The 26,018-nt window shown below is 45.8% G+C and overlaps 4 protein-coding genes across 7 annotated transcripts; all 4 read right to left on the bottom strand.

Annotated features, from left to right (window-relative positions):
• Window positions 1–135: 135 nt before the first annotated feature.
• Window positions 136–3,035, bottom strand: znrd2 (zinc ribbon domain containing 2). Of its 2 annotated transcripts, none has more exons than XM_084697940.1 (4): window positions 2,947–3,035; window positions 2,275–2,423; window positions 1,220–1,304; window positions 136–1,134 (listed from the first exon to the last, which is right to left on the bottom strand). In XM_084697940.1, exons 1-4 carry the CDS (start codon window positions 2,960–2,962, stop codon window positions 674–676), a joined length of 711 nt encoding a protein of 236 aa, XP_084554066.1. In that variant the 5' UTR covers window positions 2,963–3,035; the 3' UTR covers window positions 136–673. The 2 variants fall into 2 exon arrangements, with proteins under 2 accessions (XP_084554066.1, XP_084554067.1); XM_084697941.1 differs by lacking the exon at window positions 2,947–3,035 and adding an exon at window positions 2,673–2,917.
• A 524-nt stretch (window positions 3,036–3,559) lies between these two features.
• On the bottom strand, window positions 3,560–6,107 carry LOC146288209 (solute carrier family 35 member F4). Its single transcript, XM_084698744.1, has 7 exons — window positions 6,038–6,107; window positions 5,567–5,906; window positions 4,876–5,095; window positions 4,314–4,439; window positions 4,035–4,227; window positions 3,808–3,897; window positions 3,560–3,714 (listed from the first exon to the last, which is right to left on the bottom strand). Exons 1-7 carry the CDS (start codon window positions 6,105–6,107, stop codon window positions 3,560–3,562), a joined length of 1,194 nt encoding a protein of 397 aa, XP_084554870.1.
• Window positions 6,108–6,610: 503 nt separating this feature from the next.
• arr3a (arrestin 3a, retinal (X-arrestin)) lies at window positions 6,611–14,450 on the bottom strand. Of its 2 annotated transcripts, XM_084697939.1 has the most exons (17): window positions 13,813–14,450; window positions 12,632–12,663; window positions 10,685–10,715; window positions 10,438–10,498; window positions 10,305–10,349; window positions 9,862–10,052; window positions 9,704–9,763; window positions 9,531–9,607; window positions 9,139–9,274; window positions 8,881–8,965; window positions 8,579–8,651; window positions 8,085–8,222; window positions 7,877–7,960; window positions 7,765–7,788; window positions 7,461–7,663; window positions 7,254–7,282; window positions 6,611–7,103 (listed from the first exon to the last, which is right to left on the bottom strand). In XM_084697939.1, the coding sequence occupies exons 2-17, from the start codon at window positions 12,637–12,639 to the stop codon at window positions 7,080–7,082; spliced, it is 1,269 nt and encodes a 422-aa protein (XP_084554065.1). In that variant the 5' UTR covers window positions 12,640–12,663; window positions 13,813–14,450; the 3' UTR covers window positions 6,611–7,079. The 2 variants fall into 2 exon arrangements, with proteins under 2 accessions (XP_084554065.1, XP_084554064.1); XM_084697938.1 differs by lacking the exon at window positions 13,813–14,450 and having other exon boundaries at window positions 12,632–13,326.
• Window positions 14,451–17,100: 2,650 nt separating this feature from the next.
• On the bottom strand, window positions 17,101–25,862 carry LOC146288207 (heat shock 70 kDa protein 4-like). 2 transcript variants are annotated; one of them, XM_084697701.1, is made up of 20 exons: window positions 25,505–25,862; window positions 24,079–24,136; window positions 23,843–23,983; window positions 23,574–23,696; window positions 23,198–23,297; window positions 22,917–23,050; window positions 22,398–22,642; window positions 21,836–21,912; window positions 21,452–21,603; window positions 21,135–21,241; window positions 20,846–20,979; window positions 20,518–20,699; window positions 20,165–20,257; window positions 19,540–19,695; window positions 19,212–19,337; window positions 18,926–19,033; window positions 18,718–18,837; window positions 18,455–18,616; window positions 18,028–18,277; window positions 17,101–17,972 (listed from the first exon to the last, which is right to left on the bottom strand). In XM_084697701.1, exons 1-19 carry the CDS (start codon window positions 25,609–25,611, stop codon window positions 18,068–18,070), a joined length of 2,535 nt encoding a protein of 844 aa, XP_084553827.1. In that variant the 5' UTR covers window positions 25,612–25,862; the 3' UTR covers window positions 17,101–17,972; window positions 18,028–18,067. The 2 variants fall into 2 exon arrangements, with proteins under 2 accessions (XP_084553827.1, XP_084553826.1); XM_084697700.1 differs by having other exon boundaries at window positions 17,101–18,277.
• Window positions 25,863–26,018: the final 156 nt, after the last annotated feature.

Below are 26,018 nucleotides of genomic sequence, written 5' to 3'. Positions count from 1 at the left end.
GGGACTAAAAAGATCATTAGGATTATAGTTTAGATAATGGAATGTTGGTGTTACGCCCCCATTGTATGTGTCTGTCACTTTGTATCAAAACAACTTGCTTCCACACCCCCTACCAATGACTGAGCTACACAAATACATTTTCAACATGGTTTTATTAGAACATGTGTCACAACATTGCAGGAAAAATACTGAGATCAATTTCAAATGGTGCAGTGAGCCAATTTGACTGAAATAAGGGCCTACCCAAACAGCGGTTGGGTGGTACTGGAACTGGGCTTCATCTAACTCTGAGCAAGCAGTATAAGAAGCAGAATATGACCGTGGATGAACTCAGATTTAAAAAAGAACATTTCTGAAATACATCAATACCAGCCAATTACACGTAAGTATATTGTCTATAGCACATTGAACCAATTAAACAGTCTTTTCCCAGCATCCCATTAAGTCTGTCAATTAATCGTCAATAAACAATTGTGTACCGCCACAGGTCAACAGACAATAGCCCAGGCATGTATGTACGCACGCAGGCACATGCAAACACAGACAGGAGGCCGGTCTGCCCTGAGAGGAGCCTGACTGCTTGGTCCTCCTATGCTGCCTCGATGTCTGTGGGTTGCTTCCAAGCATCTGTGTTTTCATTTGCGTCTGGTTCGGCAGACCATGTGGTTAAGTGTCATGACTGATGCAGCTCCCTGAGGCTGCGTAGGGACTGGGCACAGCTGGTGATGAGGCTGCACAGCTGGATGCTGCTCTCCACCGAGGCTGCAGCCTGCAGCTCCTGGGTGGCCCAACGTAGCTTGTGCATCAGAGCCTCCTCGGCTAGCGACACGGCCAGGAGAGCCGGGCTCTGGGGGGCCAGAGGGGGCGGGCCTGTCAGGGGGACAGCGGCCTGGACTGGGGGGGCGGCTGGTGTGGGGGGAGGGAGGAAGCTGGGGATGGAAGTGGCGGAGGTGGCAGGTGGTGCAAGAGGCAGGGGCCCTCGGAGACCAGAGGCAGCCCCCTCACAGTGCTCGGGCCTGGGCTGGCCAACTATGGACACAGCTGCCTGACTGGAGCCTCCGTTCACCTGGGGGCCGGGCTGGGCTGCGAGTTGTCTCTCCCGAACCTGGGACAAAGCCGCCTGGGCATTCAAAGCTGTGGATGTGGAGATAAATAAGTAGAGAGAAGGAAGAACACAATTGGATGCTTTGTGTTTGAAATATGGGTGGTTAATATCTACCTGGGTTGTCTTTGTCCACGTCAGAGTCCAGCTCCTGACAGGACACACAGTAGTACTTCTGTTGCTTATCCTGCAGAAGAATAGTCTGCAGAGGCACATACACGTCCCTTGTTAGTCTGGTACCAAACATTACAGTACATATATGTCATACTGGGCTGGAGCTCTCTGTTTGCAGAAGCAAGGACTGATGAGTAGGGTTGGGTATCGTTTGGATTTTTACGATTCTAATGCCGAACCGGTACTTTTAAAATGGTTTCGATTACTAAACCGATACTTAAAAAAAACTGAAAAATAACATCAAATAAAGGCTCTTTTATAGTTAAAAATATTTTTTTGAAAATCATTAAATTAAAACAATATACTAACGTTTTAAAGTAGGATCCTTAAATATTAAATAAGTAAACTTAAGTCACCTAACAAACAACAACAATAATTTAACAATAAATAACAGTTACACTATTAACAAGTAACAACAAAATAAATGTTGAGTTGGTATGCTAACTAAACCAGAACTTTAGCAGTTATTTTGCAGAAAATTGCCAAATGTGCCTTTTCTGGCAAGATGCGCCTGTCACTGGGACCAGGCACTGCTGACCGCAAGCTGTCGAAGACGGTGCATCCCTCTGCTTTAAGAAGTATCCCGTGTGTGGCCGCATGTTTCAATAAATTCGACGTGCTTCCCCCTTTGCACGTAATTGTTTTGAAACATTTGTTGCATTTTGCAATGTCGGAATCCTTGGCTGTGAAATATAGCCACACTTTCGACCGCTTCGCTTTAGGCATTTTAAATGCACTAAAAGCAAGCTAACTATAGACTTGAGTAGCGAGAGGGAAACTATGTTAGTCGATATATTAAGTGGAACCAAAATGAGGAACCGAAATTTGATTCTAATCCTGTTCGATTCCTACTGGTTGCATAGGAACCAGTTCATAGTGGAACCCAGTTTCGGTACCCAACCCTACTGATGATACTTTATTTATATATTTAAGATGTTACATCACATAACACCAAAACAGTGCTTAAGATGTTCTGCTTCAGCGGAGCGCCATCTCACCCCACACGTATCGCAGCAGTCACCCAGCATCTTGTAACCTTTCAGTAGGTAGCCCCCCATCAATTTGCTTATCTTGTCCTGACGGTCCCGCCGCGCCTGGATCACCTTCATCTCTGCCTCTGAGGGCGGCTCCCACTCAAAGTCGTCGTCTACAAGGAAAACCGTGAAAGAGAGTCAGCAAACCCTGGATTTTACTAGTAAAGCTCAATAACCTGCTCAAACGCTTCCGATTAACTATGACGACATTAGCTATCTTACCAGCTAACTTATCAATGCAGCTCTACCAGTTAGCCTAGTGCTGTAGCGTTAGCTGCAATTTTTCTAGTACAGTAGTCTACGAAATGCACAACAATTAAGCCAGCTAGCCCTCTACAACCATTATAACTCAGCAAGCGTACCAAAAAATAGGAGCTGCTGAGTTGTTCCTACTTGTGAAATTCTTAAAAAATATCTTGAATTAAGTGGTTTGCTAGCAGCTAAGGAGCTAACAAGCTAAGCTAACTTTAGAGATGCTTCCAACTGTTGACAGTGACAGTGACAGACGAGGGATCTTGGATTTTCCGGAATGACACAAAACGATCTAGACTATGACAGTGAATGTCTGAAAAATAGTCGTCTAAACTGATTGATGAATATTGGTATCAAATTTGGTGAATATTCTTGCAACGTTACCTGCATTCAATGCCATGAGTGACACTTCAGTGACCGGTTACTGCACGTGCACGCTACACTGTACACGCACGTGCATAGTGGAACCAGTTAGTATTACACTACTGCCACTTGCAGGACGGGCGGACCATGCACATAACGGTCCACAACTTTATTAATGTATCCAGGAAAAAGTACAATAAATATAATAATGTTAATGAGCAAGTATGCACCTATGTACAGTACGTCCGTAGTCACAGTGAAATGTTTAATCAGTTAAACAAGCATCAACAGTAGTAGGTACTTTATTCATCCCATAGGAAAAATTGTGGCCTTACAACAAACAAGATAAAAAATATATGGAAATAAAACATTAAATAAAACAATTTAAAAAATGCAGTAGAATACAGAGACACAGGGCTGTTCACGTTGTTACACACAAGGTATATTCAAATATGAACAGCTGAAACACAGAGACATCTAGGTTACACAGGCCATACACAAACAGACACAAGACACATAAAGTTTCATATTTATTGATTTTTATCGATCATGCCCAACCGCCTCACATGCATACACACATACACACACACCAAGCTAGACAATACGGGACCCTTACAACCAGTTCATCTGCTTTTTAAGTTCCCTGCCACAGCCCTTCTGCCCACCCCAGAACGCGCTCGTCCCAGTGCTCGGGCAGTAGCAGAAGGAGGTATCCCACGGCGATAATACCCGCTGCCGCCACCCTCACCTGGCTGAGCTGAGTAGCTGCCCCCAAGTAGATATCTAGGCCTGGACACAAACACACACACACTGAGGTGCAGCAGGAAAACATTGTTGCATCTCTCTATGCTGCCAGCGATTGTGTTGTGGTGGTGAACTCACCTGTGCTGGCAGGAACACTCAGCAGCATGCCCAGAGAGAGAAGGGAGGGGTAGGTCAGCTCACCCCCCAGGTGCACCAGCACGTTGAAGCCTGGTGGGGGAGCAAAGGCCTGAGCAAATAAGGAGACCCAACCCTTTTCACCATCTCATCCATAAATAGCAGTGATCCGGTCGTGCGGATGAAAGGAACTGGCCACCAGATGGACACCGTCAGCGGGAGGGATTTACCTAGCAGCAAAGCAGCAGTCACACACAGGTGGTCCCAGGGCAGGTGCTGTGTGAGGGGCCAGTACTCCACGCGTGTGAGGTAAAGCAGCACGCACACCCAGGAGTGGAGCACACAGCTGCAAAGGCCGACACAGGTCAGCAGCACGCTAGCTGCACCAGACTGCTCCTCTCCCACACACTTCCTAAACAACACCTGCAAATGTACACACACACACACGGGTTCATCAACAGTCCACAACAGGCGCCTCAAGTGGAAGTTTAGGATGAAGGTAAAAGGACCTTGTAAATGGCGGAGGTTGAGGCCGAGCCTACAGCCAAAGCAACTCCTTTGATGGATTCACTATGGAAGCCATCTGCATAGGCCAGCATGACAATCCCGGTGATGGAGAGAATGGCGGCCACAATCTGTAACAACAGTGAGTAAAGCATTTCAGATCCTCAAGGTCATTTCTTTGCATCCTTACGAATGTGTTACGGAGTCCAATTTCCCACACAGCACACACAAGGCCGTAGCCATGGAGTCAACATTGGGGGGGACGAAATCTGCTGGGGAGTCTGAGGATCCCCCCCCTAAAAACCTTTTACATTTAGTTATGAATATGATTACATTTTTTATTATAATTTGGGATAGCGTGCGTGGTTGCCTGTCACACTTATATTTTATTTATATTTTCATATCAATATATTGGGGGGGACATTTTGACCAGATTTAAATATTGGGAGGGATGTGTCCCCCTCAATATATGTTACGATTACGGCCCTGGCACACACACCCACCCTGGAGTAGTGAGTGGCGGATGCAGTATTTCAGGGTACACAATCACACACACACATTTCCCACCCTCACTCCCATGAAGTGGTGGTTTAACCCAATCCAGGCAAGGAGGAAGTGGAAGGCTTGACTACAGCAAAGAACAGCGCAGGCATCGCCGGGGGCAATGTGTCTGAGAGACAGCAGGTACAGGTAGCCAGACAGATTCCACAGCACCGCAAACGGAGAGACGCCTCTCACCACCCCCCGAACCGTCAGGGGCTCGTCGGCAAGGAAACCAGCATACCGCCTGGAAACAACACCCGTGAAACGCACCACCACAAAACATATCCTTAACCATCACAAAACAACACCACAGACGACACACATCAAGTATTTCAACTGGGATTATTGAGCTTTGCACTAATTCTACTGACCTCAACTGTTCCCGTTGAGCTCTACATCTCTACTGACCTCTACTGTCTCTACAGACCTCTATTCAAATTCCTCTGACGGCTAATGTCTATTTACCCCTCTACTATTTCTACTGACCTGTGTTCCCACTGAGCTTTCTTTAACAACGCTGCAGGTGGGGGTTAAATCCTTTGTTCAGTCTGATGCTGAGCTGTGGGGATTAAGGTACAATGCTGCTGTAGGCAGGTTGAAATAAAGCAGCTCAGTCCTAAGAGTTGGCTCTAGCTTGTCAGGCACCCATGTACAGTCGTCTCACCTGCGGTTGAGTTTGAGTCTCAGTCCACAGGTCACTGGGTTTCAGTCTCACCTGATGTGTGTGGTGGGCCCATGTGGGGACCCTGCTCCCAGTAGATGCATCAGGTAGTGAAGAGGGAAAAGGAGCAGGTTCCAGGTGCAGCAGAACCAGGTGATAAAGAAAGGGGCTGGGAGCAGCTGTAGAGCCAGCCTGGCGCTGTGAGTGCCTCCTGCCCACACCAGCGCCACACAACCCCCCAGGACCAGCCCGCACGCCACCCGGCGGATCGCCCGAAGCCGGCAGTGGGCGCAGCAACCTCGCTTACCCCCTTCGGCCTCTCCCTCCTCCACCTCTCCTCCTCGGTCTCCCTCTGGAAAGTCAGTGTCCCCATCCCTCTGTCTTTGCCCATCCTCTGCAGCAAAGGGAACAGACAACATCAGACACAAGCACTGCCATCTCAAAAAACAAGGACAAAACTTTCCACAGAAAGGCTATGGACACATCATGTAACGTCAGGCTACCACGGAGGACCCTGTCACTCACCTGTGGGTGCAGGCAGCTGTAGGAGGCTGGGGCTGGGGGCTGGAGACACCTTAGCAGAGAGTCTGTTCATGTCCTCCTCTTAGGATGTGGAATCGCAGGACAGGAACGGCGGGGGTCGAGTTGTGGGTAGCAGCAGTTGTGTATGTGTGTATGTAAAAGGTGTGTCTGGAAGGCTGTTAGCCTGTTTGGGTCAGTGAGTGACTAGGTGGGAGGAGCCTGTTCACTCGAAGGCTTCTCTCTTCGCTCTTCGAGGTGTCTAATACGAACAGATTATCAGCTATGTGAGGGATGCACACACTAACTCTGTGCCAGAAGGGGCTTGCACACATCATCCAACCAATTTGGTATTTTGAATTTGAGTTTGAATTTCACCCTCATCTAACCAGGGGACAAATACAGTTCTCACATGTAACATCCACGTTGATCATACGCGATACAGTGTCCGTACTTCATAGAGAGCAAGAGTTCTCCAGCAGTGTCTCCTGTCCTGCGCCTCTATGTCCTGCAGACATGTGGGCCTCATTGTGGTGCTACAACTACAAAAGGCTCAATTGAGAAGGACATGAAAGACTCTTCTAGAAGTATGTATGATGTTTTTATTTTGGTCAATGACTGAACAGTCAAAAAAATACACATACACAGAAACATATCACAGAAAACAAAATTGGTTGAAAATAATGACAGTTTTAGAACTAGAGGAATCTTTGGAATTAAGAAGAGGGAGAATTGTCATGACCCTTTGAGCTTTCACCTCCTAGATAAGAGGTGACATAGGGAGGGCATGGATGGGTTTCTATCTGCAAAGCTATTAGGTCATTTGGACACAACTAGCTCCTACAGCCCCGTTCGAGATGTCACATAAGATCAAACAGGACTCAATAGAGAAACACACAGCAACATCAACGTGTATGACTCGTGACTTTGTGTGAGATAAAACCAATGTTCCGTTTGCATCTAGGTGTGGGACCTCTCCTCAAAGCTTCAGGTTCCTCCTGCCTCTGCTGTCCTTCCTCTTCCTTGTCTTGTCTCTACGGGGGTCTAATTAACCAGCAGGGTAACATCCGATCTGCAGAGTAACACACACTCAACAGTCACTCACACACCTCAGTAAATGATGCAAAAAAGAGCACAAAGGCCAAAAAAGACACACAAGCATCCACATGGTTCACCAGACTGTTCCAGGTACTGTGGGGTGTCTACTAAAAACATGTCTCACCTGACTACAAGGGAGTCTACTCCAGGGGGCTGCAGAAACATCAGAAGCGCAGGCGTCGTCAGTGTTACAAACGACAAGAGGCTAAGCACACACTTAACACACATCATGATTACAGATGTTTTGAAATGTTTCCCTGAAGTTCTTTTTTCAAAACATGCTGACAATACTGGAGATAAAGCAAGTAATTGATATCTATTTTATACTTACACTTCTGCTCAAAGGGGTCCATGCCAGCAGAGTGATGAGGTGGGGAGGGGGGGTGACATAGGGTAATATTAGTGTCATGGCGCCACAGGGGGAGGGATGTAGGAAGGTAAGCAGACCAGGCAACAAAGCCAGACGCGTGGACAGTTAGCTTACCTTTGGGTTTGGGGTGCATGAGAACCAATGGGAGCTCCACTGTTACGTCACTGTGGAGACAAACAACCGATTAGAACGTCTGACCAGAAGCACAGCGAACGCTCTCCTCTGATTGGATAAGAGTGATGTCATCAGTGGTAAAGACACCTACCTGGCTGTGAGTCCTCCAAGCAAGCTGCAGGGGAGAACACAGAGCCAAGCACGTTAGTCCAGTTCAATGAGAGTCACGTGATCGAAAAGGGGTCAAAGGTCACAGGTCTTACCCTCCTCCAGACACCATCAGGTTGACCTTGATCTTGTAGGACACCAGGATACCCAGAACCTCCTTGTCCATGCCGGCTCTCAGCCTTCGAGAGAAAAGAGGAAAAGGAGAGACGGGAGCACAGGGGAGAAGAGAATGACGGTTAGCGGAACATGTTGAAGCCGAGGTGGGGTGAGGGTGTAGGAGGAGGTGGAGGTTCAGACACTCACACTGTGGTAGACGCCAGGTTGGTGTCCTCATCCTTCAACCTGCCATCCAGGGCAAGGTTGGTCTTCTCCTTGTTGTCTGCCAGTGAGGGAGTGATGGACAGTGCCTTTTCAAAAGTGGCATTGGCATCTACTGTCTCCCTACAGGACAAAGGCGGCACATAACAGAGATCAGTATTTTTCGTCAAATAGATGATGAATAGGGATGAATCAGAGATTTATTGACCAGGGGCATAGACAGTCATTGTTAACAGTCATTCGGGGCTTAGCCCAGACCTAACATCGAACCTTGAGTAGGCCATGCTTGACTGTTAAAGCATGTCACGAAAACTCAGACATCACAGTTTTTTTTGTTGAGATATTAAAACAACATTTGGGGCTACATTCAAAAGGTTCCGGAAAAAACGGCTAGCGATGCCCCTGTCATTGACAGTCTGAGGAATAGCTGCTATCCCCCTTGGATGTTGCTCATGTCATAACCAAAAACGAAAACTCACGCAAACTCCTGAGTAAAGACATTCTTGGTATATTTATCTGCTGAGTAGAGCACCACATCTGTGGTCTGGTCAACTGTGAGAGAGAGAGAGAGAGAGAGAGAGAGAGAGAGAGAGAGAGAGAGAGGAGAGAGGGAGAGGGAGAGGGAGAGGGAGAGGGAGAGGGAGAGGGAGAGGGAGAGGGAGAGGGAGAGGGAGAGGGAGAGGGAGAGGGAGAGGGAGAGGGAGAGGGAGAGAGTGTAATGAGTATTATTTTGAAGATGCAGACATACAACCATTTCTAGCCTAACCTCTCAACAACTTACCAGTGATTTTGATTTTCTTCACAGTTTTGTTTGTCTCATTGTTGATCTTGATTTTGACAGGGATGGGGTCTCCGTGGTAGAAGAGCTGAAGTTAACACCACATTGTTTTACAATAAAACACAACACAAATCACAGCACAATAGGCCTGCAAAAGTACCAGATAACAAAAGTTCACAAGGCTGTAGAACTGTAGGCAGGCTGGTGAGGTGAGTTCTGTTGTGTAAAATAGGATTGGCAAGGTTCTAGCAAGGCCCTTACCTCCTTTTCCAGAGAGGCCTCCAGGTGAACGGGCTTGTCGGACATCATGAAGCTCTTGCAGATGTCGGCCTTGGGCCCTGCAGTGGCCTTGTCCGGAGCAAACTGGATTTTACGGATGATAAGACGGCAGGTGTCTCTAGCAGGTGGAGGAGGGAGGAGGGAGGAGGGAGGAGGGAGGAGGGAGGAGGGAGGAGGGAGGAGGGAGGAGGGAGGAGGGAGGGAGGAGGGAGGAGGGAGGAGGGAGGAGGGAGGAGGGAGGGCAGTAAAAAAGAAGGCAGAGAGGAGGAAGAGTCCCCATCAGTTCATGCTAGTGCATACTGCAGCTGACAAAACAGATATTACGGGTATTGGATACAGTTGCTTGTGATGTGACAGCAGAGAGCAGCACTTACTTCTTATCAACCTTCTCGTCGGGGTTGTCGGCCTCCTTGGCGATGTAGGCCTTGACCTCAAAGTCCACTCCACAGGCCTGAGGGTGAGGTGGAACAAAGGGGTCAGATGGTGAGCCTCATGTCACCTCGAGTCACTTTGGGATAGATAACTGAACAAGCGTCAAAGTACGTACTTTGCCCTTGTCTTCCTGGTTTGGCTGCAGAGTGACTGAGCATGGCAGGTTGGTGGGAATCTGCAATACACAGCAGCAACACATCAACACCCAATGCATAGTCCCATACAAAAGCCCCAAGGTGTGTGTTGAGAAGTATGCGTGTGCCTGTGTGTTACGTTGAAGGAGAAGGCGTGGCCCTGGTCGCCGGCTTTCTTCAGCAGGGTTTCATGCATGGGGGTCGGGGTGGGCTTGTGTGCTGCAGGGTACAGCTGGACCTGCTGGACCCAGATATCCTTCCTGAACGACAGGCCGATGACATCCAGATCATCGCGGCCATAGCGGAAGGCACATGCTAGTTGCACCCACACTAGGGAAAGAGTCACCACACGTTAGTGTACGGGTTAGGAAGTGACAAGAGAGAGTACCGTGGATTTAGTGCACCGGAGAGATGTGAGACAGTGGTCTGGTAGGGTTTGGTTCTGATAAATTACCTCAGAAATACTTACTTGCATTAGCTAAGATATGCTAAACAGAGCTTCAATAAAACAAAACCAACTTTGAGCAAGCTGACTCTAAAAATAATTATGTTTGCTTCAAGGAAACTGTGGAGAGAGTTTACCTTTCCTGTCTCCAAGATCTGCAGGGTCAATCTTCAGTACACCATCTGGAAAGAAAATGTGATGTAACAAAGACAATCAATTGTGTGCCTGTGGTCCTCAGAGTAGATAGATAAACAGTCCAGATCGACTCACCAACAGGATCAATGGTGTCAACGTGATCAACGAAATCTCTCTTCCCCAAGTACAGGGTTAACTGTTCAAACACAAATCAGAGTTCAAAGTCAGTACACGAGAGTCAGACGGTCAACGCTGGACTCGCTGAAACCTGATTAGACAAGATTAAAAAGAGAGACTAACCCATTCTAATGCTAGTTCTTGGATAAAGCAATTAATGAAGTGAGCATTAGAGAAACAAACAAGCAGACATGGTATCACTTACTCCTCCATTTCCACTGGTCTTCTTGTAAACCCTGAGATGAAGAGAGAGAGAACCAGACAGTGAGATGGACTTTCAAATGTACTTCTATTCATGATGTTGACTTTCATTAGACATTTATTTTCTCTGCATTTATTTTTATGCCTGCCAGATGAAGACTGCCAGATGAAGTTCAGTTGAGTTCTGGATTTATCAAGTATTTATCAATCGGCAGATTGGGAGAGAAAACCAGACCTCTGACAATAAATGACAACACAACACCAGGCTTAGGTCTCGATCATGTCTCTCTCGGCTCTGAAAGCCGGAGGACCATCTTTTATAGGGCACAAGAATGTAAACATATATAGTGACAGTCAGGCAGTAATGACATCACAACAGTCCCAGAGAAAGAGATTCACAGCTCCCAACCCATGGCCATTCAGACTAGAGAGTTCATAGTTGGAGCTCTCCTTGTAGTCATGGAACAGGAACATTTAGCCAGTACTTTCTACTGATCTCGAACATCTATTAACCCTGACACATAGACACAATCTACTCTTATTAATAGCAAGTATACATGAGAACATACTAACTAGTATCCAATGACTAGTTCTATTGATTAGTGAATAATGTAAGCACACAGGAAATTGCAATTTCTTCCACAATATAAATTTTCATTCACGCACTTTCTGTTCTGTCTTCTGTCGATGTGGACGAGCCAACATATTTGAAGGTTTCCTGAGGGTTATAAATCGTTGCTGTCACCTGCGTACACCCAACAGCCTGCGTGTGTAAAGCCCTTTGTCGCTACGAGGCAGGGCTGCTGGTATTAAAGGGCTGTAGAAAGCTCCAACCTCCTCTGCCCTCTCTTCTCCTCTCCTGCCCTCTAATCCGGCAGGGTGAATCTCCAGGATCGTCTGGGCTGTCCCTACCACTGCATTGCATACGGGAACAGGCTTACACTGCAGACTTAGTATCCTCTGGGATGTTAATAACTGACATAGTGACGTACATCTCCAGGACCGTCACCACCCTGCTCATTCTGCAATATGTTTCAGATCCGTAATAGTGGAGGATGAAACGTCTTATTAAATGAGGGTTTCTTCACAAGATTATGTGTTCATGTCTAATCCTCACTGTGGGTGACAGAAGAGTCATGATGGCATTGTGCTAGCCCCCTTTTTTACCTTCCTCTAGTTTCCATTTTATTTATTTTTTTTATTTTCTTTATTTCTATTTATTTTACATAGTAGTAAAAAAAAAAAAATTGTGTTCAGTGTATTTATAGTTTTAATAATGTCATTTGTTACTTCTCTTATTTCAATTTACTAAAACGTTTCCCCTAATAGCTATGCTTGTGAGCAGAAGGTTAATCTTGCAGATCCGCCTAACAGTTTTGGTGGAGAGCAGCCTAATTGTGGAACAGATTCACCTGAACTCTCCCCGGATTGAAAGGGTCCCTCAGGTAAAGTGGCCACAAGTGGTGGAACACGTTTGCAAACAGCTGATTATGCATGCCAAGCAGAATCAAGGCCTCCTGGCCAGCTGGCTGAAATTTAAGCCTTTAATAGCCCTATCAACCAATGTTACATTTCAGGAGTTCTTAAGGTCTCTTTGGGCTTGCCCAGGTCTTGACCCTGGAGTCGTGGAGGAGGGTGGGGTACTCAAAACAACAGAAAGAGTCGAAGGGTAGGGAAGCACACTTCTCTCTGTCTCCCTTTACTGTGCTCTCAGCAGTAAACACACTCCCACTCATCTGATTTCTGTAGCACTACCTAAAATGTCTTATAATGACATATCCGAGATCCATTCATATGCTCTTCATTTGAGAAGCTCCATTTATCGAAGTATAGGTTTCTATTGAGAAAGAACGTTTGTAGACAATGCCCTCCATGACTTTAGGACGAAATACCTAACCAATAGAAATGAAATATCAACATGTATTGTAGGCTACAGAGAGATTAAACTTACTTTGCCATGTTTCCGTAACCTGCAGATTACTTCTGTGGAGAAAAACAATTCAAATTAGTGATTTGATGCAAAGGTCTAATTAAAATGAGCATACGTTTCCTAAAACCTAACACAGATATGATCTATGTTGTCAGGTAAGCCGAGCGGCAGGACTAATTATGTGGAATGGGATTACCGCATTTTAGTTAGTTAGTAGTTAGTTCTCCGCAGCCTAATCTCCTCGCAAGGATTATTCCTCTGTAACGCCGCTACTACTAGCAGCGCTCATCCTAAAGATTAGCTGTCTAACAAGCCTATCAAGATACCTGCAACGGATTGGTCCAGTAGCTATGTCATACTCCATTCATTTAAGTTAGTCAAATTAATTAAATGCATAAAGAGGTCATGGTAAAAACTTATGTTTTCATTCAAATTGGCCAGTTGTAGAAAAGAGAAGAATTATTCTCGAACAAAAATCTTTACTCGCGGGTTTAGACCTCCAATCAGAAGTGTGAAATCAGCACCACGGAGAGAGACCTGGGACCATGGCAGGAAATGTCCGACCAACATAATGCAAACTGTGAATGAAATACCTGATTTAACCATCAAAACAGACTACATTTTAGAAGTAGGCTTATTTAACCTAATGAGCTCTAAATGTTTATTTGAAGACTATAGTCTACTTATGTTCAAAATAAACTGTGTGCAGGCAAAGAAACATAACCTGATCTCAGGTTTTTCATCAATGAGTGCTCCCTGAACTAAGTAACAAACACAATTAAAAAGTATCCGACACTCTGATCTGCTATAAGTGACCTGTACGAGAAAGTAATCCATGCAGAGTAATTCATTTAAAAGGTGTTAAAGCTGACTGATAGGCGTCAGCAGTGCAAAAGCCACACTACTTGACAGCAAATCCAATCTTTTCTAAAAACCATTGTGTGCATAGATCCAGAATGCTGCCTATATACTTAATAGCAGCCCATGATGCAAGAAGAAGGTAATAACAGGTGTAAAAATCGTTATTGACATTTTTCCAATACCTGAAAGAAACTGCAATGTTACTTTCACTGCTATGCAAGCGTGACCAGCCTAATGTACTTCAAACCATATCCCCAACCTGCAACATAGTATGGTTTTAACCATGTAATTTAGATGTAATTTTCTCTGCACGCTCTCCTGGATGTTGGCTGCCGTCTTACCTTTTCCTGATTGGATGAGTCCCAGCTGCTCCACGGATTTCAGGCAGGTAGTGAGTATCAGGGAGTACAGCCTCTGACTGTTGACATCAGGCTTTATACCCAGACCTCTGCTCCCTCCCCCGGATTTACTGGCTCCATGTAAAGGCCGTTGTCTGCCTCACAATCCAATTAATCAATTAGCAGACAGCGTTTTTGGACTACAAAGGGCTTTAAAATACCACTACTAGGCATTGTAACCAAAGCAGGTGATCCAAGATTCAGTGACAGGCTGTGTTTTGGGGCTATATATAGCCAGAGACCTTGTTGTCTAAATATGTAGGTTTCATAAATGTAATCTGTCATTGATAACCTATTGAACTCATTTCTCTTCTTCTTATATTCAATGCTACTCATTTCAGTAGTTGAGTTTCTCATCCATCTGTAGGCTACTACCTAACATGTAAGGCCAGACTGCTAACTTTGAAGCACTTGGCACCTCCTGCAGTATAAGCACATGCCACGCTGGAATTTGACGTAAGTTAGTGCAAGGAACATCACCTAAATCGATCCGGGCTTAATCTAGTCACCACATGCCAACAAGGGGATCACAATTGGCTTAATGATCATCAGTCTCGAACATTCAACCCAAACATGCAGAGAACATCCTTGGGTGGAAACACCCAGAATTAGGGTTGACATTTTATAAAGCTGAGGAACGGACCAGGTTGTCGAGAATGTCGAGGTTGACAAGCGGCCATTTCTGACTTACGTGCGTTTCACGTGATAAAGCTTGAGGGCTTTCCTGGTGGCTTTGGGTTTCTTCCCAAGACTGGCTATCTTTGGCATTATGACCCGATGAGATTAGTCTCCCAGTTCATTTCCGACGGAGGACTCCGGGTCATATCTGAACTGTTACTCAAGAATGTGTCAACAACTGACATGTAAACAGGTTGGCTATTTAGAGCCTATGTAAATCACCAAGCCTACAACACCTTAGCGAGATTACTTTCAAATTTATGAATACAAAAGTAATCCGGACCAAGTGTTCTGCTTGTAATCCCAATTGTTTACTCAAGATTACGTTAACTCTCGTAACTTCACTAGCCTGCTATATCTGGTCAATAGTAATTGGATTGAACATATTCCGTTTTTGGTGCTCTAGAACAATGGCCTAAACATCCACTCCATTCACTCCTGAAGGAAATCCTAGGCCTTAGGCCTTCCTATTTAAACACTGAAACATTGCCCAAAAGCTTTATATGTCTTAAGTGTATTGCATTTGTTAAGAATGGAGTCTGCCTATGGAGCGCAGAAGGGCTCGCTTAGAAATCACTTACATTGTGTGTGAGTCCATTTGACCAGATGAACTCTGGTCAGGTGAAGACACTGACAATCCTAGACCACCCATGTTTGACCACAATTATGTGATCTCCCCGAAAGCATAGATGGCCTATTAGTTTGTGACATAAAGCATTAATACAGGTCATGAACCCAGAGTGGTCCTTAAGCCCTGACTTACTGGCTCAAAGTAAACGTCATTAGGCCAAGGTGGGGCACAAGCCTATGTTGCATGTCCTACCTGGAAGAATGAACAATAGTGGCCTATTGTTGTCCACCTGACAGTGAATGATGTAAAAGTGCATCTAATTGGGAAGGCTGCACATTAAAGGTCTTTGTCTGATTACAGTAAGCCACTTACTGATCTTAAGCTCCGATGGAAATAGACCAGTTGGAGTTAAAATTGTGACTCCAAGTGTCATTCCGAAAAGCAATGGTACAATAAGAACCAATGACTGAACTTCATTTGTACTCGCTTGCAAAAAACACTAAAATGATTCAATTTCCCATTCCTATTCCAATATTTTGAATGTGGCAATTATAGTATTCCTAAAAATGTTATCAGTCACTAGTTACCATAAAAATAATTAATCAATGGTAAAATACCAAGTACTTCAATTACGTGTAGGGTCGGCTAGAGACGACTTTGTTTAGCAGAAAGAAGGAGGCTTGATCCTCACTGTACCAAACTATTCTGATGTCATACAAATATGGCCTAAAAACGTATCGTGCATCAGCAACTGTATATTATGATTTTATATTCTGAATTACATTAAATAAATCACATGATCGCTGCCTCCAAAATGAGTGCATTCATTTTGAAGAACATCCCACAATCAGATGCACAGTACTAACCAGCACGGCATTCTATCCCGTCAACAAAATTTGTATGTTTGTACTCACCGATTCATTGGTACTTTTTAGCCGGCTATAAATGTATGTTTCTATTAGGATGTCTGTATGAACAATACATATAGGGCCTTCTACATCATACCTGTCAAGTTGCTGCTGTTTGGCCTATGCCGTTAACCATTTCTACTCTTACTGTTCGGTATCTAACAGCAACACAACAAAATGTCAAATTGTTTATATCAAACTGGACATTGTTTCCACCTACATCAGGTTCCATCAGTTGGGAAGTGTGGACATCTAGTGGCTGAAAGGAACATGGGAGATCAGTCAAATACCTGTCCCTCACATCACGTCTCTGCTGCTTGCTCTTCCAGTAGTGGGTTCAATGGAATTTGTATTTTATTTTTTTATACAGACCTTTGTAGACTAAAATGATCCCATCTCTTTAAATCACAAGGAAGCAGAAAGCATGTGAAGGGCTAGAACCTACACAGAAGCTAGTTAACAGTGTTGAATATGGAGCCAGAGTGTAGTGTGGGAGCAGAGGTAACACTAAGGTGTTTGTGGGAGTGAGTGCACAGTTTCCTAGCCTGACGTTGTCATACTCATAATTCTAGTCAGAATATGAGTCTGAGAATTCTCTGTTGCGCTTTGACAACAGGGCGTGTTTCAAACGAGCCTGGAAAACAAATGCCTCTTCGCTCAATTGGATAGACCTACAACCAATCAGAGCAACGTAATATGTTGTTTGTTCAAAACGAATTCAACTTAAGCGCTCTTTTGTGACGTGGGTGATTACGTTACTGTTGATCATCTGTCCATCATCGTATAAAGCCCGCCCTGGCAATTTCATTGGTACGCCCAGATTCTGGTTTTCTGTAGTTGTTCACCAATATGAGACCCTCCAGACCCAACTTCCCGACCCAATTTTTTGTGGGCGGGGAGAAGTTGGGCTGGCAGCCAGGCTAACAGTTTCCTCCATCTTGTGAAATTGTGATGAAGGGACAAGGCCCTCTAGTGGTAACTGCTGGTCATGTGTAACTAATCAGGGCTATATCCATTACATGTGACATTCATTAGCTCACATTGCACATTTTCTCCAGAAAGCATTCAATAATCTTCCCATCGACACCATGTCTGATTTATTTTAATTTCCGGCGAGTGGTAACACAGCAACAAATTGCTCATCACCATTCCCACTGTTGTAGAGTAGAAAAACAAAACAAGGCTATACCATGGAACAACCTACAGACAATAGCTTCCGAATGAGAAAAGCCTTACATGTAAATACTGCATGACTGTTAAATCATATCTAAGTCAAGACAGTGGACCAGATGCATGTGCCCCTAACACACTCAGTAAACTATCCCTCTTCTCTCTCCCATCATAAAATCAATCCAGTTGTTTCAGTTTATTATATATATATTTTGAAACAAACGCACCGTAATGACAGGTAATGGGCAACAACCATAACTGTATCAACAGCAGTAACTCTACTAAACATTTCCCGCAAACAAAATCCTGCGTCTCCCTTTCGGTCCTTGCATGACATTCTTTGTGGAAGTGGGTTTAGGAGATGCTGAATAACAATCTTTACAGAACAGCCATCCAAGTGACACAGAGAAAGCAACGGTTTCATCCTGCGCTCACGACGCATGTCAAACAGGCTGATCAATATGCATCTTTTTTTTTTCTTTCTTTCTGAAAAAGCCTTAACAAAAAGGATTTAAACATGCCAGATAGGCCGATTGTTGAGCATATGTATGCATCAGGAGTAGTCTGACCCGACAAAAAGAGTGGCTATAAACAACAACAATCTCAGATGGAGTGAGGCTGGGAGAGGCATGAAGAGAGGGAGGGGATGGAGGGATGGCTGAGGGAGGTGTGGCTCAGGGAGGGGGTGTGGCTGAGGGAGGAGGGTGTGGCTGAGGGAGGGGGTGTGGCTGAGGGAGGGGGTGTGGCTGAGGGAGGGGGTGTGGCTGAGGGAGGGGGTGTGGCTAAGGGAGGAGGTGTGGCTGAGGGAGGAGGTGTGGCTGAGGGATGGAGGTGTGGCTGAGGGAGGAGGTGTGGCTTGCAGCAGAGGAAGTTAGTCAATGTCCATCTCGGGCAGCTTCTTCTCAGCAGTCTCTGGATGGGCCGTGTCTGCCGCCGCGGGGGTCTTCTCCGGGCTGCCCGGCTGGGCGTCCGGGTCTTCCTGTCCGTTCACCGGGCCGTTCTGCTCCCCCTTCTCCTCCTTGGGAGGCTCCACTTTGGGCTTGGGTTTGGAGACCACGGGGTTGCAGGCGGAGAAGAGCTCCTGGAACGAGATGGGGGGGGGGGGGGGGGGGGGAGGAATAGAGAACCATGTTTCAAACGGATTCAGGTTTGAAGGGGCTGATGTAAGGTGCCCTCTATATGTAGGGAGACCACAACGTTCCGTTAGAGAAGTATTTCTCAATGGGCGGATCGTCGGCCAACAAGCCATCATAGCTACCTTGATCTTGGCCTGGATCTCTGTGACTTTCACCGCAGGTTCCAGGGTCAGGTTCTGTTTGCTCTGCTGGTTCATTTTGCTGTTCATCCAGATCATGGCATCACTAGCCAGCTTGTCCACCTTGTCCACATCGGCCTCATCAAGATGATCGTATAGTTCCTCCTGACACGCACAAAGCACACGGCGACATCCGTCAGGGTTGGAACACAGCCATCAGAGCGTCATGGAAACACATGGGCGTAACAACAGGACTTCACCATTACCTTTGTCTTGTATGCCTCGACAACTTTCATGTACTGCTGGATCTGTTTGCCCAACTGGTCAAACGCTTTTGGTCTCTCCTCTGCCTCAATGTACCTGTCCTGGATGGGCTGGCCCAGTTTCTGTGGGAGACACACCGGAGGGTCAGTCGGCGCTCTGCCCGCGCTAGCGTAGGCTAGCGTAGGGGGGAAGGTCGTTGTTTGCGGTTACCTTGAGCTCGGCCAGTTTGTCGATGTAAACTTGTTTCTGTTGGTCCTCGCCGTCTTCATACAGCCAGTTCTCTGTGTCCTCCAGCTTTAGAGAAAACGTGTCTCGGTCCTGCGTTGCGAGAGGGAGAAGAAATCGCTGTTATTCCCCCCCACCTACGGTATCCAACACCTTTGGATTGGAGGAGAAACAGAGCAAAACGAGCGAAGGGAGCCCCTGCTGTGTTGGTGGAGCGGGTGTGGGCGCGTGCCCCCCCCAGAGGAGGCGTTCACCCCCGGCGTGTACTCACCGCCTCTCCGACAAACTTCTCCAGCGCTCCGTGCAGCTTGCCCCTCATCTCGTACACGTACTCCTCCACGTTGTTCTTGGCGTCGTTCCTCTCCTTCTCCAGCTTGTCCTGCATGATCATCTTGCCCTGCACGCAAATATGAAATGCACATTTACACCCTTGCCCCATCACCATATCCACTTCTGTGGCGCGTTCGGGCAACACAAGCCTAAAGTCAACTGTTCAAATTTGTACTGGGCTAGGGGCCCCAAAAGGCATGAGGTCATTGGGAAAGAAATAGGCGAGTTCTGGGGACTGGTTGTGGTTCCGAGCCGTCTTGGAACATTACCTCACTCTCTACAAACAGATTGAGCGTGTCGTTGGCTAGCTGCCAGTGCAGGCTGTTGTCGATTGGCAGCTCGACAATCTTTGTTTTCACTTTGGGCTTCTTGGCCTGTGGAGGCTGGTCTGTCTTCTTCTCCTGTTTGGCGTCCTCTGTGGTCGTCTGAGGGGAAAGAAGACGACTCTCAATGAGCAGTGGACAGTCTGCTGTCTCTATAAACTATTACACTATGACAGCTCCAATGGTCTCGTATCCAAAGCTTACAAACAATCAATATCTTTCATGCAAGGTTTTCCCCAAACCTTCAGTGTTTGGATGTTTCCACATGTATAATTGTGAATGACAAGTCATGTTCCGCAATAAATGTGCACGTATTTTTAAGGCGCAGACACGGTCAGTCATAGACAACGGTGTGTCGGCTGTAACAGTTGCTTCCGGCAACGTTGTGGCAAGCACTTTCTTACCGCTACTAGCATATAGTAACTTCCTCGAGCAAAACGTGCCGAAACAAGCACCCGGCTCTCTCGGTTTACTTTAAGTCCTGCAGACATCTGGCTGGGATAGTGTAGAGTAGACCCTGCACATTTTGAGTCTCTGAAGAGGTCCAAAGGCTGATGACATGACCGCTTACCTCCATGTCTTCAGTCTCAGACTTCTTGTCTCCATTTTCTTTCTGGTTGTCACCCTGGGCTTTCTGTTGATCATGGTCAACCTGCATCTTACTCTGGAAAGGTGAGAGGAACCATGATACATTTTGTTAGCTGGCCCTGAGACCAAGTATATCCTTACTTCCTGCCTTTGGATAATAACTGATGAATTACTTTTATTACATGAATGTTAATTTGTTTTTGTTTTTATACCTTTTCACTGAATACACAAGAGTTGTGTCATTTTTTCCTCGAATGGGTAAAGTGTGCATACTTGCTATTGTTTTTCAGAGTAACAAGTTTGCACTCAGCCAACCAACAAATCACCCACACAAACCTCCTCCTCCTTGGCAGCCGGCTCCGTCTCCATAGGCTCCTCCCCCTCGGCAGGCTTGAGGACCTCCACCAGGGAGGCGCTGGACACGCTGAACACCCCGTGGACGTTGATCCGAACCTTCACCTTGACCTTGGAACTCTCGCCAGAGGCTTGAGGAACCACGTTCTGGATCATAAATTGCCCTGGAGGGAAACGGGATTAGATATACAGAGCAGGCAGGGCATCACCGAAAGCTACGTTACGAGCCATTGCTTTAGTAGTTACATGATCACCGCCAAGTGGAACACAGATACACGCTAGCCTACCAGGCTGCAGAGACTAATGGTACCTATTGTGGGGTCCGGGTAGGGCAGCTCTTTGGGGGTGTTGTAGTATGCATCCAGGGTGAAAGGCTCCCTCCGGTAGAAGGTCAACACTTTGGAGAAGGGTGCTGCATGGTTCTTTGGGAACACCTCACAATCACTTGATTGGAAGAGACCAACAACAAAAAAACAACAACAACAGTTGATCGGTCAGCTGAGACGATAAAGTTGTGTTTAGTATTGAAGGTCAGTAGGGCATTCAGCGTCCCTGGTGTTTCCTAGACTGGGACGTCTTCCTGTGGTCGGAGCTCTTACCTCAGTCCCTCCTCCGCGGCTGAGTTCCACTTCAGGGAGATGGGGTAGGGGGTCACGTCCGTGATGGAGAACTCGCGCACTTTGAAGGCTGGGGACAGGATGGCACACTGGGGAGAGAACATGAGGAAGGGGGAATGGCATTAAGCACAACACGGTCAATGATGTCCCCTTGTCTGCTCTCAACCCCTCTGCACCACACACACACACCAGCTGTTATACGAATGACGCTACAGTTCAGTGGGTATTGCAAAAGCATACTGCTGACCCCCCTCCGACCTAGAAGGAGTTTGGATGGGACACGGTGTGGCGTTAAGTACCTGCAGAGCGCATCCTCTTGCGACCGCCTCGTCTGCGTTTAGAGTCGTGCTGAGCTCCTTCCCAAAGAATTTGCTGACCCTCTCTTTGATGGCCGGAATCCTGGAGGCTCCGCCAACAATCTCTACCGCATAGATGTCTTCCTTCTTCAGCTCTGGACAGGAAACAGGAAAGATTTTAGTCAGATGATGCAGGTTGATGTTTGAAAAAAAATAAAAAACATCCTTCCTTTTCCCAACACAGCAGAAACAACCGTTTTGGAGATACAATGTGGCAATACAATTAGTGAGTGTTAAATGTAGTTTGAATAGTCACCGGGAGGCATGACTAAAGTGGCGCGTTGCCGAGGGTATACTCTTGTTACTGTTAACAACGCGGCTACTCACTCGTTTGCTCCATGACACTGCGGAGCGGAGCCTCCACTCTGGCCAGCAGCCCTGCACACATCTCCTCAAACTGGCCCCTGCCACGACACGGTCACCGGGATATTATTAGGCACAGTGCTCACAAACAGCTGCTTGAATCATGACGGCCAGATTACACAGATTCAAAACACTTCCTATCACATGGTAGGACAGCAGCCAGAATGTAACAAGAAGCAGCCTTCTGTTCCTGGGACCTCAGCAGGGATGGGATGGATTAGAACAGTGGTTCTGAACCCTGGTCCTCAAGTACCCCCTGTCCTGCATGTTTTAGATGTTTCCTTGTTCCAACACATCTGATTCAAATGAATGGTTGTTAGTAGGCTTCTGCATAACTAGATAACGAACCATTCATTTGAATCAGGTGTGTTGGAGCAGGGAAATGTGCAGGACAGGGGGTCCCTGAGGACCAGGGTTGAAGACCTCAAATAGTCAGACCTACAAAAGGTGCATGTGGGACTAGTGGTTCATTTAAATGTCAGCAACGTCCCAAGTACTATGAAAGGTCTGGGGTTGTGGGTGGTACCTGTTGAGTTTTGCGGAGACATCAATGTCGTTCATGAAGCACTCGATGTTGAGGGGCAGATCAGAACAGTTGGCACTCATCAGCTTCTTGAGCTTCTCGCACTCCTGGTAGAGGCGGACCAGAGCTTTGGGCTTGGTCTTCACGTCCAACTTGTATTTCTTGGCAAACTCCTCGCAGAAATGGTTCACAAGGAACTCGTCAAAGGCCTTGCCTCCCAACTCGGAGTCAAAAGCAGTGGCTAGAATCTGGGATGACAATAAAAATGTTCGGTCGATGGGTTGACAATATAAACATAAGTCAAATACTTGGCTGGTCTGTCAACTATCACAACTCAAACTATTTAACTCTTAATAAAAAATAAATAAAAAATTAACTCTTAATGAAAACTATAACTATTTAAAAAAAAAAATCGACACCAAAGCCTAGGTCAGACCAGGCTGTTGAATGTAAACAAAGCCAACAGCATGTTGATTGTTCTTCCCTGTACTGGCATCAGTGAACTAAAGGGGCACAACCAACCTTGAGCTTTCCTTTGTTGAAAGCACAGACTGAGACCTGATAGGCAGAGTGGCCCACATCGACAAACACCACGGTCCTGGGCTTCTCCTCAGGGGCAGGGAGGTCCTGTTTATAGATCCCATATGCCAGTGTAACTGCAAGACGCGTACAAAACAGGACGCAAAACCGGAAAGATGACAAGATTAAAATGATGCAAGTGCATTTCATCACAAATGTGCAGATCAAGAAAAGCATGTCCTAGCATTTCTCTGTGTCAATCGTGACGCATTGTTGCTACGAACCCGCAGTGGTCTCGTTCATAAGTCGTAGGCAGTTGAGCCCAGCGATTTGAGCTGCATCTATGACAGACCTGCGCTCTGCATCAGTGAAGAAGCTGGGCACCTGGAGATAAAGAGCCATAGAATCACCACTGTGCACCACAAACTTGAGCCTTAAAGGGCTATTTCAGGGCCCTAAGACCAACTGCAGGGACTCTTCACTTTGACTGATACTGTGATAGTAGAATCTTTGCAACATCAATTACCCACATGAGAGCATACATTTTGATGACATAGCTTCTTTTTTTCTTTTTTTTTTTACTAAAACCAATAGCTGTTCTATCATTTGAAAACAATTTAGCACCACCGCTGGTAAGTGTGGTCGGAAAAGCGTGCTTACAGATATGACACAGTCAGCGACAGGTTTCTTCAGGGCGCTCTCAGCAGTCTCCTTCAGTTTGGTCAGCAGCATGCCAGTCACTTGTTCAATGCTGAAGACCTTCTCCTCCTCCATGTACCTCACCTAGGGACGGAATTGAAGAGGGCTGTTTTGACGCAAAGAAAAACCTCCACAACGTCTAATAACATAGCAAAACAGCTTTACAATGGAACATCCATATCCGGCATATTCCTGTGTGTATGATATCTCCTCAAAACTTTCAAATGTACCTTAATACCAGTTGTCCCAGAGGGCATCTGGGCGAGGTCATAAACCACGTTGGGCTTGGATGACTGGATGTACGGATCCGTGAACGCCCTGCCATGGAATCGTTTGAAGCCCTGAACTGTGTTTGTACAGTTGGATACAACCTTTCATGGGGAGAGAGGGGGATCATTGATACATGATCAATTTGCACAGCATTTTTTTATGTGTGAGGAGATAGTACAACGGGTGCACAACGTACCTGGCTTTTGGCTGCTGCTCCTATTGACCGATTTCGCGGTCCAAATGACACACATGCTCTGTAACCCCAAAAAGCAATGTGTTACAAGCTTCCTCTTTACAGAGATGAGCTACTAGGCAATGTTCAATTAGTGTAATAGTACAGTGACTGTGTAATCAGAGGTTATCCTCACAATAAGTATTGTAAGTAGATCAATAGACTGCTTACAATAGTACTGTACCTAAGACCATTAGTACATAGAAAACCTACAGTTACATATTACATATATTCAACTTTGAGGAAAACTGGAGGAATGTGTTATAAATTATCCAAATTCAGCTAGGTTAATTGTTAATAGATATATTTTACCAATTGCTTGAATGCATGGATTTAACGCATAGGGCAAACCAATTTTTTATTATATAGAATTTGGAGAAGAACGACAAACACATTCATTGACGCCTATTTAGTCCACATTGCACTTGAATACAGTAAATACATGTATTCACTTTCAATGAACGATACAGAACGCATGCCAAATACATGCACATCCCAGGAGCATTTAGTCTCTCATCACTGTTGGACACAGATGTCCTGGAAAAAAGCCCCCACAACTATATTGATGTCAACAGTTGGTGATGTCAAAGAGAGGTCATTTGAAAAGCAGGTGATTAGTACAACGTATGCAATCCGTTATGGACACAATCTAAAAACTTTTTTCAAATACATAGGCGAATAAGCCCGATTCATGTTTCAGGATTATGACAAAACGAAAAGGAACACTATTCCTATCACCGTAGTTTACCATTATTTAAATATTTAGAGGTAGACTAACTGAACGATTTAACCCCTCCCCCTTTCATACACTGGAGTCGTCGGCTACATCTTGAAGCTAGGTTTACGCACTGCAAAATTGCTAGAATATTCCAACTGGTGATTGGATGTTGTCGTCACAGGCTATAGCTACCAATGGCAAAGCGACTCAGTTCACTGTCTAGCTAACTGTCTACTTCACAAGCTCACCCCTAGGTAAACGAGATTTCGCTCGCTTGCTAGCTTTAGTTGCGTGCTTAGTGACATGCTAAATTATAGTTTATCAATCAATCTACATACTTTCGAGATTTAGCTGTAATGTTCACAACCCTCGTGGCTACAAAGAATGGGTAATGCATAGCCAGACTACGGGGATAGGTGGCTAACATTTATTTCACGTGCACGATTTAACACCCCTCACAAGCCACTGATTTAGCTAGCGGGTAGCTAAGTCACTGGATTGCTAGGCTAAGAAAGCTAGCTAGCCTAAAGTATTAGCACAAGCTACTCACACCCCAAGGCCGCAAAAGACTGACTGGCTGAAAACGGCCGTTCTAAAAAAAAAGTTGGTATTTTATTTATTTAAGGCCATATGATTATTTCCTAATCTGAACAAAATCACAAATAAACTTACGGTGTGGATCGGTCGCTGTACTCGTTGGCTACCGTCTCAATTCCTCCAGCTCGGGCTACAGCAACATAGCAGCTCTGAAAGCCCACATCAAATCCCACCACTGACATATTTCACAGTGCCGTATTTCAACTGCTTAAGTCTTGCCGTAAATAACTATTTAAAAGGAAAATTATCGTCTAGTTATTGTGAGATGTAAAAAGAGCGAATGAATGAAGACAGTCAGCTAGCTATAACAAAGGTATCTGGCTAATGCGACTCATAATCCACAGAATTGTGACTACGGAATCCTGGTTGAGCGGTGGTACACCGGTGTTTGACCAAGCACAAACGCAAGGTGGTTTGGCGAGGAGGAGAAATCTATCGCGAGATTAGGACTGTTCTAGATGACTCTGGACCTTTCTACAAGCTTGTGGAGAGATAGCGGGGCTTGACATGCGCAGTTATCCAGTTTTTTATTACCTAAATGATGGGGAATTCACAAGTGAACAAATGACTTAATTGGAATGAATTACAA

This window comes from Hypomesus nipponensis, chromosome 5 (assembly GCF_054491055.1).
Source record: "Hypomesus nipponensis isolate SF chromosome 5, ASM5449105v1, whole genome shotgun sequence".
Lineage (NCBI taxonomy): Eukaryota > Metazoa > Chordata > Actinopteri > Osmeriformes > Osmeridae > Hypomesus > Hypomesus nipponensis.
The sequence above is the reverse complement of the archived record's forward strand: the minus strand, read 5'-3'. Positions and strand labels throughout refer to the sequence as shown.

What these genes read in the sequence shown, in the direction of transcription:
- znrd2 (XM_084697940.1), bottom strand. An exon ending in ACTGCTGCGATACGTGTGGG is followed by an intron (nt 1,305 to 2,274) that starts GTGAGATGGCGC and finishes GTGCCTCTGCAG; the next exon opens with ACTATTCTTCTGCAGGATAA. An exon ending in CGTGGACAAAGACAACCCAG is followed by an intron (nt 1,135 to 1,219) that starts GTAGATATTAAC and finishes CCACATCCACAG; the next exon opens with CTTTGAATGCCCAGGCGGCT.
- LOC146288209 (XM_084698744.1), bottom strand. Translation starts at nt 6,107, where the DNA reads ATGAACAGACTCTCTGCTAAGGTGTCTCCAGCCCCCAGCCCCAGCCTC. An exon ending in ACAGCTGCCTGCACCCACAG is followed by an intron (nt 5,907 to 6,037) that starts GTGAGTGACAGG and finishes CCTTTGCTGCAG; the next exon opens with AGGATGGGCAAAGACAGAGG. An exon ending in GAGTGTTCCTGCCAGCACAG is followed by an intron (nt 3,715 to 3,807) that starts GTGAGTTCACCA and finishes GTTTGTGTCCAG; the next exon opens with GCCTAGATATCTACTTGGGG.
- arr3a (XM_084697939.1), bottom strand. An exon ending in ACCAGGAAGACAAGGGCAAA is followed by an intron (nt 9,608 to 9,703) that starts GTACGTACTTTG and finishes CCTCACCCTCAG; the next exon opens with GCCTGTGGAGTGGACTTTGA. An exon ending in AACCTGGCGTCTACCACAGT is followed by an intron (nt 7,961 to 8,084) that starts GTGAGTGTCTGA and finishes TTTCTCTCGAAG; the next exon opens with GCTGAGAGCCGGCATGGACA.
- LOC146288207 (XM_084697700.1), bottom strand. Translation starts at nt 25,611, where the DNA reads ATGTCAGTGGTGGGATTTGATGTGGGCTTTCAGAGCTGCTATGTTGCT. An exon ending in GAGCAGCAGCCAAAAGCCAG is followed by an intron (nt 23,984 to 24,078) that starts GTACGTTGTGCA and finishes TCCCCATGAAAG; the next exon opens with GTTGTATCCAACTGTACAAA. An exon ending in AGATCCAGGCCAAGATCAAG is followed by an intron (nt 18,278 to 18,454) that starts GTAGCTATGATG and finishes ATCTCGTTCCAG; the next exon opens with GAGCTCTTCTCCGCCTGCAA.